Raw genomic sequence first — 17,608 nt, 5'->3', positions numbered from 1 at the left:
CAAGCATGCCACCCATCTGATTTTAAACGGTTACCGTAGCCTATGGACGCCTGAAACACCAGGAGTATCACGTGCGCATTGACGACTCTTAAGAAACCTTAATACACCTTTAGCTAGCCAAATTGCACTGTACGAATTGTTAAGTGCATAAACGGGCGAAATAGTTATATACACAAATTACGACTATATACAGATACTAGTCCTATATGAATAAACAATTTTGAATTTGAGTTTAATGTTACAAATATCGATCATCCTATATCCTTCTATAATGGACATAAGATTATCGATATTATAATATTCTCCCAAAATTGAATTTAAAAATGAATCTGTATTATTATAAACATGTACAACATTTATTTGAAAAGAATACGAGTTGAGTTTCTTGAGTTCTTCTCTTCTCAAAATCACTCCGAACTGACGGTAAATTTGACATGTCATAAGAGTCTGTAATACACGTGTTTTGAATGTTAATTTAAATTAATCTCCCTGATTAATTCTTAGACGAAATGTTAAAACCAAATGTACCTTGGATGACGAAGAAAATCCTGAATGACAAGACTCCACCTCCTGCACGTCGCTTGCACACGAGTCATCCTCTTTACCTTCCTTCACTATAGCGTACAATTCGTCTATTCTGTTCTTCAACACCTTTATTTCGGTCTTCAACCGTCTTCTATCAGTTGCCACCTCCTCCAATGCTACAACCTTCTCGGAAAACTGCGTGATAATCTTCCTCAATTCATCGACATTATTTGTTAACACGTCAAATTTCTTTACAATACTGTTCTGGTTCTCTGTCAGTTTGTTTATGTGATCCTGCAAGGACTTGTATGGACCTTCTATATGCGTTTTGCAGTCGCTATCCATCATAATGGTTTCCTCTACTCATGTTATTGCATATACTCTATTGTTTATTTTTGATGCTTTAGATCAAAGATTTTGGAATAGCTATTCCAAAATCTTTGCCTTTGATATCAACAAAGCTGTCTCTTTTGACGTTTCCTGTTTATTTTTTTATGTAACTTGTTTATGGCCAGTTGTGAATGTAAAAGAAAAAATACAAGTGGTGCCGACCAATGACCGTATGGTTGATCCTTCAACTCCCGCCGACAGTTATAAAGAAGGTTTGTTGAGGTTTTACTACGTAAAAAGGTAAGAGCTGCAGTAACCGATACTGTCTGATTAAGTGGCATAATAATGCAGAACGTGCAAAATGGCATGGTTCAAGAAGCCGTAACCACAGAAAGAATCTAACCACAGAATATTTATTATGTAACTACTGGTGCAACTTCATGAGCGCGTATATTTGGAGACGCCATATTTTGACGACCTCGATGGTCTCGCGGTCTAGGACACCGCTTAGCGTCCGATGGTCGCGGGTTCGATTCCTTGCACGGCACAAACATTTGTATTCATGAGTATGATTGTTTGTAACGGTCTGGGTGTTTTCTATGTATAATATGTATGTATTTACGAAAAAAAATATCTATGTACTTGTATTAGTTATCTAGTACCCGTAACACAAGCTTTAGCTGGCTTAACTTGGGACTAGATGGCGCTGTGTGAATTGTCTTGAGATTATATATTATATTATTATTTTGATGATAAATCAAATGATAACAATAAATGAAATTTCTATTTATCTGTTATTTTATTAGTAAACAAATTAATACAAATGTAGGTGATGCATAGAAAATATTCATAAAATGATTGCATCCCTTTTGTAAACGTAAGTAGAACGTAGGTAGTAAGTAGTAAGTAAAAGTTTCTTACTCTAGCTATTTTTTAACTTTTGTCGACCTATGTTTAAACACATTTAATTGTCACGAAACGTATTTTTTCTGAATTATTTATTCTATAGTAAATGTTCAATTCGCTTTCAGTCTAGAACCAAATGAAATGTTCCCATCACGGTACACCCAGTCATATTAAAGACTGCAATAAGATCGCAGCAATTAAGAAATTCCATCGAGCATCGAGAGGAGGCTGACAAAAACTGATTTCCGTAAGACAGTCGGAATGCCGCGGTATGCGCACTCTCGAGCGTGGAGACTTCATCAGATCACTTTCATTTCAGTGAAACTGCACTGTCAGTATCTGGAGCAGTGAGACGCGGCACAAGCCACTAGATTTGAGCGGAATATCTACACATCAATAAAATTAGTGTGTCTATTTGTAATATTGAAATAACCGTTTTTACTACATGCATATGAATATAAATACGGTATATACACCAAAATAACATTTTTTACAATTTTTGTCTGTCTATCTGTTTGTTACGGCTAATCTCTGCAATGGTTGGACCGAATTTGACGGGACGTTTTTTAGCAGGTAGCTGATGTAATAAGTAGTAACTTACGCTACTTTTATTTTAGAAAAAAAAAGTTATATTTCACGCGGACGAAGTCACGGGAACAGCTAGACTATAATGAATTAGAAACATTTTACAAAAGTTATATAGAAGAGTGGAGCCTCCTGGCACAGACATTTTTAAGCTTAAAAGAAGTCTGCAACAACTATATAGAATGTAGTAAAAATTGTGTTAGCTAAATAAATAATTTTGAAGTTTGAATGTTTACATTATATAAAAGAGCAACACACAAGTTTCTTGTGATGAGACTGCGTTCCGAATGAATGGTAACTTAAAAAAATGTGACTATTAAAAAGGGATTATATTAAGTTTATTTGAATAATGATTCTTCTTTTTTTATACAGCTATGCTGGCAATCAAGCATACAGCACATTTGATGTTTACCATCAATTGGTTACTACAGTGAGCCGTAGACTATAGACGCCTGAAATGTTCATAGTATTATTATAAACTAGCTGCACAACTTCCTCTTTTTGCAATGTGTCGTAGCATGACGCTATATATCCTATAACATTCCTAGATAACTGGGCTATGAACACCAAAAGGATTTTCATAATCGGTTGACCTTGTGAGGTTGTAGGGTGTAATTATGATTATGATATAAAAAGATAACAAAACAGACACATAGAAACAACAACAGTCTCAGAAGATATCAAACCAAATTCACCTCGAAGAAATCTTTGCGTGAACATTATTCGAAAGTATTTAGCTAAACTACTATCTGAAGTATAGTTTATATATAGCTAAAACTACTATCTGGACATATATTCTATGATATTAAATGCATATTTATTATAGTTTAATCTATTTTTGTTTTTGTTTTATAATAATTATTTAAAAAAAGAGATATGTTATTTGAAATGTGTAATTTAAAAAAAGAGTTTTTTTCCCGTTTTGAAATATATAATATATATATTTGTGTGCAAAAGAATAAATAAGTAACAAAAACACTGTTCCAAATTTGAAATCATTTAATATTCAAATTTCTTGAGCGTTGAATATTGAAAAGTTTAAACCGCGACAGCTCGTAACTGAGACCAACCCCTAAATATGATGTACAGAGACTACTGACTAATTTTCTGTTTATTCTTAGTTTGTAATTATAATTTTTACGGTGTGTGACGTTGAACGCGTGTTACGTGCGTACGCGTGTTACTTGGACCTTGGAATAGAAAATAATCGTAAATTGTCCAAAACCGCGCCGTTACGGAGATTTCGATGAGAAAATTATAAAGTTTTACTTTAAAACTATTATTTTAATAATAGAATAATAATGTACCGTCACGATTTGACGGCCTGTGGTATAGCGGGTTTAGCACACTTCACTTCTGATAGTCGCGGGTTCGATTCGCACGGTTCGAACATTTATATTCATAACTATGATTGCTTTTATATTATGCCTATTATGTATGTATTTATAAGAAAACATATATATATTATATTACATTGTTATATATTTTATCAGTAGTCTAGTACCCATAACACAAGCTCTGCTTAGCTTGGGACTAGATGGCACTGTGTTAATTGTTCAGTGATATTATTATCTATACATATAAATAAAATTGGAGTGTCTGTTTGTAATATTGAAATAACCGTTTTTTACTACATGCATATGAATATAAATACGGTACATACACCAAGAGCACTTTTTACAATTTTTGTCTGTCTGTCTGTTTGTTCCGGCTAATCTCTGAAATGGCTAGACCGATTTTGATGGGACTTTTTTTGGCAGTTAGCTGATGTAATAAGGAGTAACTTAGGCTACTTTTATTTTAGAAGAAAAAAGTTAAATTCCACGCAGACGAAATCGCGGGAACAGCTAGTTATGTATATAAAAGTATTTACGTATTTCTATGTACATTATGTAGTTGTACGTGTGTAATATGTTATTTGTGTTTATTTAATAATACTTGCAATAACTAATTCTTATGCCTCGACCAGACGCAGACTAATCACTCCTCTGCATCTTTATGCTACGTTTACATTCAGCCGCTTCGCCTGTCACTCGCGCTGCCGGAAATATTGCCGGGCGACAACTGAGCGAGAGGGCTGAATGTAAAAACACGCTGCCACTCGCGCTGCCAGTCCTTTGACTCACGCACGAAAAACCGACAATCGAGTGGCAGCGCCAATGGCATGGGAAGTCTTTCCACTCGTGTTTACACTCTCGCGCTGCTCACTTCCCTGCCCACTCGGGCTGAGTGTAAATTGTGCATAAGGTTGCTTGGAAGAAATCGCTATTTAGCGATAAGGCCGCCCATTGTTACTTCTATATTGTAATTGTTGTTTTTTTCTATATTTGGTGTACATATTAATTTATGTAATTGTTATTTTCTTTCTGTGAGAGGAACTATAAGGAGTTTTTCATTCATTCATTCATAACACAAGCTCTGCTTAGCTTGGAAATAGATTGTATATAGGCGTTGTCTGGATAGTCCGTCGAGTTGTTATTTTTAATTAATACATCGCTGATCCGATATAACCCAGTATTGACTGCGCCATGGAAATGCATTTCGGTGTGAGCGTCGCTAATTAACAAATGCCGTATGACAAATATTTGTGACAAACCCAACCGGTAGTTGGTTCATTCAACTCGCTACGTCACATCGTATATTTATATCAAACTATTGACCTTGTCTTGGTTGAAACGCCAGATGCTGGTATGGAGAGTAATGTGCCAAAGCTGGATATAGTGCCATCCCTGTCACACTGCATAAGACAGAAAAGGATGTGAGTGTCTTCTTAAAATACAGGATCTTAGTTGTCACGACGCACGCGTTTTTAAACAGGTAAAGATATGCACGTTTTTTGCGCGTTTTCGCTAACGTCTAAGTTTAGGGGTCACACAATATCCTGAGGAGATAAACCATCGCTCCTAACAATATCCTTCAATTCTTGTCCCTGACGGGTCTAGGTAGCGAACTTTGAAAAAGGGCGAGCACAATAGATCTATGTAGAGGGTAAGGGAATTGTTAATAATATGGAATAATAACCCCTCATTACTAGCAAGTATCGTGTTAAATTTTTGGTGAATTCACGTGGGCTAACTGACCTGACCATGACATCTTATCATCCTCCACTGGTGGCCCGCCAGCGTAAACCGTTAGCGGCGACGGGTGATATAATATTTAGGTCACAGTGGTACAGGTTCAAGCACCTGTCAATAGCCCAAACCTTCCAACAAAAAATAAAAAAATAGGGGTCAGTTAATGTCAGTTAAGGGGTCCGCTAGTATGAAATTAATTTTCATTAACCTTTTCAAAGACCAAAGATTCTTAATTCTTTAGGAATACCTTATATTTTAGGAGCTCGATATTTCACTCCCTAACTCTAAAGTGACAGTTATTCTGTGATTTCTTTAAAAAATCTATGTATTTATATCAGTTTTCTAGTACCCATAAGCTCTGCTTAGTTTGGGACTAGATGGTGATTTACCCTAGGAATTTATCTTACGGTGCAAACATGGTATGATTTCCAGGAAAAAATGTATTTAAGTATTTCTATAAATTTTCTAGTACCCATAATAAACTCTGCCTACCTTGCGTGTGAGCTGTCAACCCACGTGACATTTGCAAATAAACTTAATAATGAATATGTCAAAGTCTACCGCTTATTCGGAGATTCATCCACATTACTAACTAATAAGCCTATATATTATTCTGATGTATAAGCTAGGCGACTCCAGCTTCCCAAGGCGTTTGTGTCCTGGGAATATTTCATGTAAACGATTATACCGTGGCAGATTGCCGTCAGTGTCGTGATCACACAGACAATTTTAATATCTTAATTTTATATTATTTCATATGTATGTATATGTGTAGTCTATAAAATATTTAATTTATATAAATATTTAAATTATTAATATGGGCCTAGTGGCATGAAATAAATAAATAAAACTAAAATTACTGTAAAATTTCATTAAAATCCATTCAGTAGTTTTTGCGTGAAAGAATAACAAACATCCATCCATATTGATATTCGTGTTTATAATAATATTACCTATTACCTAAGTTACTCGTCTGGAATATTACTATCAGTTACTCCCTGTCAAAAATAGTCCCGGCAAAATCGGTCCAACCATTTCAGAGATTAACCGGAACAAACAAATAGACAGACAGACTAAAATAGTAAAAAAATGTTATTTTGGCGTATGTACTGTATTTATACTCATATGCATGTAAAAATCGGTTATTTGAATATTACAAACAGACTCTCCAATTATATTTATATGTATAGATGTATAGATTGGTACTATTGCGAGTAATCCTCAATCAGTTCAGTAAGTTGATTCATATAATAAGTAAATATAGCTGTAAATCAATAACAGATATCGTTTCTATGAAAATTGCAACATAACACACTTAATTGGTACTTTTATAGTTGCATTTATTTTCCTCAACATAAGTGTTTATATGTAAGTTGTTATTTAGCGACTGAATGAAGGTTGAAACGTTGGCTTCAGGATTAATGTTTTTATTAAACTAATGAAACCGTAATAAATGAGTAGAATTCTATATTGTAATCCTCAAATAATAGTTCAATTTTCATCAATCGTAACGAATAAATAATGTGCAATGATTGAATATAAATAAAAATAATCTTTATTCACACAAACTTAATATAAGTATTTCTGAATAGTCATATTTTTTTATTCTGCCGCTTATTCGGAATGCAGACTCATCACAAGAAGAAAGAGCAAGAAACTTGTGTGTTGCTATTTTAAATAAATATTGATTTACTAATATTTAATTAACAACAAGGATTAGGCATGCGACAATCAACATACAAACCGCTACGCACTAGTCTCTGTTCCATCTGATAACATTGTCAGCGCTATGAATTTTAAGTTAGATATTTTCTGCAAAAACATTATTATCATTTATAAATTCTTCAATTTTATAAAAGCTTTTTTACAAAGAAAATATTTTATAACACATGGATTTTTTTTCTGGCAAATTGAGTACAGACTTGTATATATCGTCGATTAAATAGAAAAATGAAATTTTTCAAAATTAGAGGATAGAATTGCTTCCTTTTATATAAGTCAATTAAATTAACCACGCCGTCTCAATCATAATCTAAATGCTTTTAGAATGATATATAACACTTCTGTGTAAATTTAAAACTCTAAAAAAAATCATTTAAATAAATTTAAAAACTTTAAAATGCTTGTCTTGCAAATAAATGTACATTTTGAATAGTCATTTTTCTATTTAATCGACGATGTGTAACGATAGACATGAACAATATAGGCACCTAACTAAATAAGAAAAAATGTTAATAAACTGAATTAAAAAAAAAAAGGTTTCTTGTTAGTTCGTTTCAATTACATCTTGATGTTCTTAAACGATTACTAATTAATTAATATTTTATTACTAATTATTTGATGGCCTCGGTGGTCTAGCGGTCTAGTACACTGCTTTAAGTCCGATGGTCGCGGGTTCGATTCATCGTACGGCACAAACTTTTGTATTCATGAGTATGATTGTTTTAATTGGTTTGGTGTTTTCTATGTATTTATGTAAAAAAATGTATCTATGTATTTATATCAGACCCTTAACACAAGCTCTGTTTACCGTGGGACTAGATGGCGCTGTATTAATCGTCCAGGGTTATTTATTTATTTATTCATTATTTGTATTACGTCTCTCGACGTTTCGGCTAGGATGCTCGTGACCACGGCTAGTGCTGCCTAGTCGAAACGTCGAGAGAGGTAAATACCTTTATTTGCACTAAAATTATTCGTGTTAAGACCCTCTTTATAATTTAATAATATATTAAGCACGAAAGTTTAAAAATAATTATTAATTTATTTATTTATTTAATAACACGTTGTACCTACGATCGTTGTTCTTCAAATAATAGCAATAAACATTAATTTATCTAACTCTTTTATTTGTACATCAATTGTAATGAAACAAAAGTGAAATCAACTTTCAAATCGATTAAACTATTTCTGAAATTCACTTGCACAATCGCTCTTTGTACTGTATTTTGTTTTGATGTAATATAATAGATTTATATAATAAAACTTGTATTTCATGCTGCTGTAAAGGAATAGTGGTGACTTATTTATATTGTATCCAGAGCCGTAAAAAGTAATAATTAAAAAAAACGTGTGCAAATCTGACAGGTCCTTTTCTACAATAAAATACAATTTAGCAAAGAGGTTGCATATAACTTTCTATTTCTTTTAAATGATAATATGTAGAGTCTTAATAGTATAGACAACCGCATAGATCTCATAGATGCATAAACATCTATAGGTTTCTAAAATAAAAGTGCACAGATGCGTTCCAATAAAAAATATTCTTAATTTTTTAACACGACGCATCCCAAATATTGACGTTAGAAATCTCAATTTTTCTCAGCAATTACAAATAATTCGGGGCTGATATTTCTGTATATAATTTTTCATATCTTTAATATCATATTAATTGTTCTTGTTACATGATTTATTAACTTTGGTAGCAGGGATAAAATCTCAAAGAATGGTCTTATAAAACATAGATTTATATGGTCTAAGAAAACAATTCAGATATACCAGTAAATTTAGTGACAGTAAATGTTTAATCCAAAACCACTGCATCGTTTTGAGAAGGTCTTTCATTGTTTTAAATTTATATTCCTGACCTACTTACTCTAGAATAATAAAATAGAAATAGAAATAATCTATGTTCAAATAAACTTAATATAAGCACTTTTGAATAGTCATATTTGTTAGTTTGACACTCATTCGGAAATCGGAACCCGTTCATAATACGAATGAGCAAGAAACATTTCTTTTGCTCATTTAATATTACTAATATTATAATCGCGAAAGTTTATGTGTATGGATGGATGTTTGTTATTCTTTCACGCAAACACTACTCGACGGATTTTAATGAAACTTTACAGTAATATCTTATATATAAAAATGAATCGCTAAATGTGTTGGTAAGTGCTAATCTCGAGAACTACCGAACCGATTTCGATAATTCTTTTTTTAGAATATTCCTTGAGTTACGAGGATGGTTCTTACGGAGAGAAAATTCTAAAAATTGCCTAAATATGCCTAAAAACAACAGGTTTCTGTTTTTCTGTGAATTCTTAATGATACTTAAAAGTCAATTTGAACTTTAATACCATACCATAAAGTTCAAATGTTAGTGGAGAGGTTCCGGGAAGGTATGTGTCAATATTAGTCAAAAACATGTTGTCAGGATAAAATCTCACTTGAAATGTAAATGTCTCATTGATATGTATTTATAATATTACTACAAATCTAAAAGAAAAATTTAATAAGTGTTGTGTGATTGTAACTCATTTATACTCGACAAGCCTCTTATAAGATATGCCTCCATAATGTTCAACAGTCAAGTCTAAGGTCTGCAAGTTCCATAGGCGGCGGAAATATTTAGACAGAAGAGCCCGAAATGCAACGAATCTCATCTAATCGTACTGATCAGGAAGAATCGACAGTTAGGCGATACGAAGTTCGCCAGATCAGCTAGTAGATTATAAATTAGAATAATACATAGGCTACAATTTAAAAAGATATTATGTAAATTGGGCGAAATATAATGATTAATGTCAAGTAAGTGTGAAGCAGACGAAGTGGGCATCTAGTAGGAATATAAATAAATAGATTGTAGCCAACTCCTTGATAGGTATTTTTACTATTTTTAATATATAATTAAACGCAATCTAACTTAAGAACTAGACCCATACCTACTAATTTTAACAAGCAGAAGAGAAAACGCCACTGCACATCCTATGTGGCTATAGATCTGTCATGCATAAAAGAAATATCTCCTTTGGAAAGTTTACACTCTATCCTGAGGAGATAAAAACCATCGCTCCTAAGAATATCCTTCAATTCTTGTCCCTTACGGGTCTAGGTAGCGAACTTTGAATAAGGGCGAGCACAATAGATCTATACAGGTACACCTGATATTAGCCCAAACCCCCCGATAGGGGGGAAGGGGATTGTTAGTAATGTGAACTAATGATCTCATTGCTAGCAATGTACCATGTCAGATCGACCTCCACGCGGTTCCCCCTGGAAACCATCGTGATACATTCCCGGCGAATTTGTCACGTTGGGCTAACTGATCTGACTTCATGTTCATCATATCATCCTCCACTGGTGCCCCGCCAGCGTAAACCATTAGTGCAGGCAGGTGCATCATTCCATTATCACACTTAAAAAAAAAACCCCCCAATAAAAAAAATACTAATTTTAATGTTTTTTTTTTTGTTTGTTGTTGAAATTTCCTAAACGTCTCTCATTAGTACACGACAAGTTACATGTTAATGATAAGGTTATCAGACGTTATCGCCAGCTCCGCTCAGCTGTAAGGCTTTACGATCTAATAAGCTAACTAATTATTACCCTCGATGGTTTAGTGGTTTAGCACACGGCCTTATTTCGGATGGTCGCGGGTTCGATACCTCGCACGGTGACATTTGTAATCGTAAGTGTTGCTGATAGACCTCTTTTCAGATATTTACTTGCTTTTGTTAAATGTTTTTAGTACAATTCTTGATTTTTATTTTTTTGCTGGTCACTTTTTTATTTTCGTCAAAAAATAATTTTTTCGTTGTCAGATGTAATAATGAGTATGATAATGAGTTTTTATTTGGGTGTTTTCTCTTTAGTCTATCCATATGAATATGATATCATGATCCAGATGGTCCTGGATGTACATTTTTTCGGCGGGGCATAAACTGAAAAATGCGAATGTGAATTCATCTACTAAATTCGAATTTGCCACCCCCACTCCCCCACTTCCCGTCCGGCGCATAGTCACGTATTTTTTTTATGGATGATAATGGAATGGTACACCTGCCTGCTCTAACGGTTTACGCTGGCCCATTATGGTAAATTCACCATGAATTTATCACGATGGTTTCCAGGGGCAACCACGTGGAGGTCAACCTGACATGATGCATTAGAAATGGGGTTATTATTCCACATTCTTAACGATACCCTTCCCCTGGGCCCCGTGTTGCCCTTCCCCTAGGTCCGGGGCTGCCCATAAAATAAGCTCTACTTTGGTTGGGACTAGATGGCGCTGTGTGAATTCTGAATGTCTGAGAATTCCAGAGATATTATTATTCTATCCTTACTATCTTACTAATATTATAAATGCAAAAACTCTGTCCGTCAGTCTGTGTCGCGTTCGCGCCAAAACTACTGAACCGATTTAAATGAAATTTCGTACACAGATAGTCTAGAATAGTCTAGATCCTGAGAAAGGACATAGGCTACTTTTTAATGCGAAAAAGGGTTGTAAGGGATTGAAAGGGAAGTTCAAAGTTTGTATGAAAATATTGTCATTTTTAAAACTAGAAGGTTGTGTAGTGGTAGAATGCACAGCGGCAGTAAATATAGTGAAATAAGAAAGTAAAATATATATATTTGGTAAAAGTAACAAGGCTCACATACGATATGTCAATAGAAAATCTTACGAACAATAGAAGATATTATCTTTATACAAAATTCAAATTATCTTCTACCAATAACGGCCAGATATAAATTTAAGTTCCAACAGGTTGAAACTTATTTTTAGCTGTTCATTAAATATAAATAAATCATCATCATCATTGCCTTGCCTTTATCCCATTATTTGGGGTCGGCGCAGTATGTCATTCTCTTCCACTGCTCTCTATCAGTCGTCATATCTAAACATACTCTTCTTTTATTCATATCATCTTTCACACAATCCATCCATCCATTAAATATAAATAAATATGACATTAAAAAAAAATTGTAAAAATATTTCTCTAAATAAAATAGGGAATGAAATGAAATGAAATGAAATGATTTTATTTTGCGAGAAATGTGGTGTGCACAGATGTTATAAAGTACATATGGTTCCATACAAATCGTCTTATATGAAGACATGCAAAATTTTATATTAGTTATGCTTCTGTAAATATTTACATTTATTATATTATACAATTTTAAGAAATTATTATATCTATATTATTATTTAGTCATTATATGTCAATATTATTACTGTTATGTCATTACTAAAGAACAAAGCTAGAACAATGAAATATTTTTCTTTGTATTTTTTGGGTTAGATTGTGGAATATTTTTTCTTCATTCACAGTTAGTTATTTATTAAGGAAAAAATATGTTATATATTGTATTCGGAATCTATGAAGAGCGATTGCGCTTTCCTCTTTTATTTTCTATACAACAACCAAGAATTTGGTACAATAGAAAAAATATATATACGGAAGTACGTCCCATATGTTCAGTTACAACGGCGCTTTGTTTGTCCGTCTGTCCGAGTTGAATGGAGCTCTGTCGGGTATAATACAAGAGCAATGACCCGGCGATGTTCTGTTTATGATCATATAAATGTAAAACTTTTTGAAGTCGGTAATAATATCAACAGTTCTTCATATATTTTGAGGAAGATTGTAAACTAATAACTCCATTAACATATGACAGCGTCGGTGGTCTAGTGGTTTAGCACATCGCTTTACTATCCGATGGTCGTGGGTTCGATTCCTCGCACGGTACAAACATTTGTATTCATGAGTATGATTCTTTGTATCGGTCTGGGTGTTTTTTGTGTATATTATTTAAAAAAAAACAGTATCCATGTATTTATATCAGTTGTCTAGTACCCACAACATAAGCTCTGCTTAGCTTGGGACTAGATGGCGCTGTGTGAATTGTCCTAAAATTCTATTATTACTATACTATTACTATTATATGAAAATAAATACGGTACTTACATTAAAATAACAATTTATGTCTATCTGTCTGTTTGTTGCGGCTAATCTCTAAAATGGCTGCACCGATTTTGACAGGCCACTTTTGGCAGGTAGCTGATGTAATAAGTAGTAACGTACGCGAAAAACGTTAACGTACGTAAAAAAAAAAAAACGTACGCTACTTTTATTTTAGAAAAATAAAGTAAAATTCCACGTGGACAAAGTCGCGTGTACAGTTAGTCACCCATAAAAAAACTCATGGTAAATCTGTAATTCTGGACGTATGCCAATACAAGTTTATTTTTATCAAACGTCATGTTAAGTGGGGTCAGGGTATTTAAGTAAACAATATGGCGCTTGCAGTGCTCTCATTTAAAAGCATTTGGTCCATCACATGCAATAGAGTCAGCAAAACTTGTCTCACTGCACTGAGACTGATGATCTTATTTGTTTGAACGCGCAAATAGTTATAAAGATTAATAGAAAAATAACAATAGAATAAGCACTAGTAGTAAAAATACACCTAGAAAAATATACCTTACAATACCCCTGTAATATTACAGGGGTATACCTTACCTATACCTTACAATACCCCTGTAATATTACAGGGCTATTGTAAGGTATAGTCCTTAGTTAAGTAAATATATACCCTAGAATTCTAAGTATGATCCCTAGTTAAGTAACCTCTTATATTCACTAGCTTTTGCCCGCGACTTCGCGCGCGTTATTTATCCCCTTAGGGGTGAAATTTATCAAAATCCTTTCTTAGAGGATGCCTACGTCATAGTAGCTTTATGCATGTAAAGTCTCAGCGATCGGGCTGAGACTTTACATGCATAAAGCTACTATGACGATACAGAATAAAACCATATCATTAAGACAATTATCCGAAATGGGGTAGCCAGCATTGTCAACTCTCGATATCGCGGTGAATGCAACACGTGACATGCCATCTCGCTCGGTACTCTATATTAATTTTATAATTAGCCAGGTATTTAGAATATTTAGAGCAGTCTGTGGGAGAATTTAATGATGAGTAACGCCACGGGCTAATAATAGACGATCGCGAGACGACTGGCAGAATCGGATCGAGAGGGAGGTGTGTCCAAATATGGAGTTAAGTTTCATCCAGGGTTACCAACATTGAGGGAACGCTTTAACTAAATTACCCCGGAAATTGTGCGCGCGTGGGTACACGCTTCCACAATGGAGTAGGGCGAAGTAGGTCGCTCTCGCCCTGCTTCATAGGTCGTGCTTTTTTTATTGGGGTATTTGGGCTATTGTCAGGTGCTGCGACCTCGCCCTGCTTCATAGGTCGTGCTTTTTTTATTGGGGTATTTGGGCTATTGTCAGGTGCTGCGACCTCGCCCTGCTTCATAGGTCGTGCTTTTTTTAGTGGGGTATTTGGGCTATTGTCAGGTGCTGCGACCTCGCCCTGCTTCATAGGTCGTGCTTTTTTTATTGGGGTATTTGGGCTATTGTCAGGTGCTGCGACCTCGCCCTGCTTCATAGGTCGTGCTTTTTTTATTGGGGTATTTGGGCTATTGTCAGGTGCTGCGACCTCGCCCTGCTTCATAGGTCGTGCTTTTTTTATTGGGGTATTTGGGCTATTGTCAGGTGCTGCGACCTGTATAGATCTATTGTGCTCGCCCTTATTCAAAGTTCGCTACCTAGACCTGTGAGGGTCAATGAAGGATATTCTTAGGAGCGATGGTTTTTTTCTCCTCAGTATAGAGTGTAAACTTTCCAAAGGAGATATTTTGTTTACATGAGTAGGCTACAACCACATAGAATGTGTACTGCCGTTTAAAAAGTGGGGAGATCGACGCGTATTAAAAAAAACTAGTAATTTAGGAATAGGATTATAGGATCAGGAGATTTGGCAATTGTTAGATTAATAATAATAATAATCTCAGGACAATTCACACAGTGCCATCTAGACCCAAGTTAAGCTAACTAAGTAAAGTTAAGCTAAAGTTTGTGTTATGGGTACTAGATAACTGATACAAATACATACATATTATACATAGAAAACACACAGATTTTTATATCTACCTGTCTGTATTATTTTTTTTATTTAAAAGCTAGTGTTTGTATGTCTAGCAATTCTTGAGTACAAGTATATATTTCTCATATTTATATTTATTAAAATATTATGTAACACATTATAATACTTATCAAGTGGTTTACATTGAAGCCGGATTCAAACCCTGACCCATTGGCCCACTACATGCAAAACCAACCCACTTCACCATACGCGAAAAGTCGTTCTACTACATTTGCCCATAAATGTAAGAGTTACGTTGTTAAGCGAGGCAGCGAATGTAGTAAATTTTGTTACCCAATTTTTCTTATAAATACTTATAGAAATGTCTACTTTATACAAAGTCTTTTTATACTACTATGGTGGCAAACAAGCATACGGCCCATCTGATGGTAAATGATGCCTACGGCTACCTTTTACCATCGCACCGCTCGCCATCGACAGGGAATTCATCCATACACGCTGGAACCTAAGTGGTCTCGGACAGTGCGGTTTCAGAGGAGCTTCCTCCCGCGTACACTTAGATTGTGGAATGAACTACCTGCCTAGGTTTTCTCGAGAGACTACAGCATGGGGTTTTTCAAGAAGGGTATATTAAGGTTTCTTAAGGGTCGGCAACGCGTATCTGACATCCCTGGTGTTTCAGGCTTCCATAGGCTACGGTAACCGTTTACCATCAGATGGGCCGTATGCTTGTTTGCCACCTAAGTGGTATAAAAGAAAAATTACCGTAGCCTATGGACACGTGAAACACTATCACTTGCGCGTTGCCGACCCTTAGGAAACCGTCGTAATTTCGATCTCCGTTGGAATTAAACGGGAGATATATACAATATGTATATATAATACGATGGTGATAAACAAGCATATGACCCATATGATGGTAAATGATTACCGTAGCCTACGGACGCCTGAGACACCAGGGGTATCATCTTAATATACCCTTCTTGAAAACCACATGCTGTAGTCTCGTGAGAAAACCTCGGCAGGTAGTTCATTCCACAATCTAAGTGTACGCGGGAGGAAGCTCCTCTGAAACCGCACTGTCCGAGACGACGAGGTTCTAGCGTGTATGGATGAATTCCCTGTCGATGTTTACGTGGGGTCCTCAGATTTATCAGCCTCCAACAATATTGGTCTCAAGTATTTAATTTGTTCATTTTTGCTGTTACAAGTTTAAATATAATTGTAATCCAGTTACTTGAATGCTTTTGTAATAAATTTACTTTATGATGATACATATAATGATCTAACGATGATGATGATGATGATGATGATGACGGTGGTTTAGCGGTTTGGCACACCGCTTTACTTTCGATGGTCGCATTGATTCCTCGAACGGTGCAGACATTTGTATTCATGAATATGACTGTATCGGTCTGGTTGTTTTCTATGTATATTATGTATGTATTTACATCAGTTGTCTAGTACCCATACACATCTAAAATTTCATAAAAATCTGTCAAGCCGTTACGGAGGGATATGGTAACTAACATTGTGACACGAGAATCATAACATAGTATAAAACAAAGTCACTGTCGCTGTCTGTCCCTATGTATGTATATCTTTAAAACTATGCAACGGATTTTGAAGCGATTAGATAGTATGATTCAAGAGGAAGGTTTATATATATATGTAATATATGTACACCTGTGCGAAGCCGAGGCAAGTAGCTAGATTTATATATTACATATCATGACGCAATAGTGACGATGCATTCACTTTAATCAATAGATCCGGGTTCGGTTACTGTTACGGGATGTATGTTATTAACAGTCACTCGTAGTCATTACGGTTGTATTCGATATTTCGATATTTTCGGTGATCATCGAAGACGTCAGTATATTCTATGAAAACAAAATCAAAAATCATTTTTTGTCAGATTATAGTGGCACAACCAATATCAAAATAAAAAAATAAATTATTGTCAGATTATTGTATGAAAACCAAAAATAATTTATTCTCAGTTTATTGCAGCAAAACCAATATCAAAATCTAAAATAATTTATTCTCAGATTATTGCAGCAAAACCAATATCAAAATCAAAAATAATTTATTCTCAGATTATTGCAGCAAAACCAATATCAAAATCAAAAATAATTTATTCTCAGATTATTGCAGGAAAACCAATACAAAATCTAATATTATTTACTGTCAGATTATTGTGGGAAAAATAGAATAGAATAGAATAGAAAATCATTTATTCAAATAAACTTAATTTAAGCACATTTGAATAGTTAAATATTTTTTTTTTATCTACCGCTCGTTCGGAAAGCTGTCTCATCACAAGAAGAACGAGCAAGAAACTTGCGTGTTGCTCTTTTAAATAATCCTTGTAAGTTCACATTTACAAGTCGAAACGTGTGAATACAAACTACCAACCAGCACTAATTTTTTGGGCCAAATATAAATATGCAATAAGATTGAATCAGTCGTAGTGATAAGAGCAAACCAGTCCCTATAATAATATCAAA

The 17,608-nt window shown here is 34.5% G+C and overlaps 1 protein-coding gene across 2 annotated transcripts in view; it reads right to left on the bottom strand.

Moving 5' to 3' along the window:
- Positions 1–17,608, bottom strand: part of LOC131849587 (coactosin-like protein) — a 43,914-nt gene that overhangs the window by 10,378 nt on the left and 15,928 nt on the right. The window contains exon 1 of one of the 2 annotated variants that reach the window (XM_059199685.1): positions 529–995. The exons of the other annotated variant lie outside the window; for it this stretch is intronic. Coding sequence (XP_059055668.1) covers positions 529–873 — 345 coding nt within the window. The 5' untranslated portion in view covers positions 874–995. Of the gene's footprint in view, positions 1–528; positions 996–17,608 lie in introns of those variants that run through there. 2 annotated transcript variants of the gene reach the window in all.

This window comes from Achroia grisella, unplaced genomic scaffold, assembly GCF_030625045.1.
Source record: "Achroia grisella isolate CSIRO2021 unplaced genomic scaffold, CSIRO_AGI_Agris_v1 utg660, whole genome shotgun sequence".
Taxonomy (NCBI): Eukaryota; Metazoa; Arthropoda; class Insecta; order Lepidoptera; family Pyralidae; genus Achroia; species Achroia grisella.
Note: the sequence above shows the minus strand (reverse complement) of the source record. Positions and strands in the feature narration are given on the sequence as shown.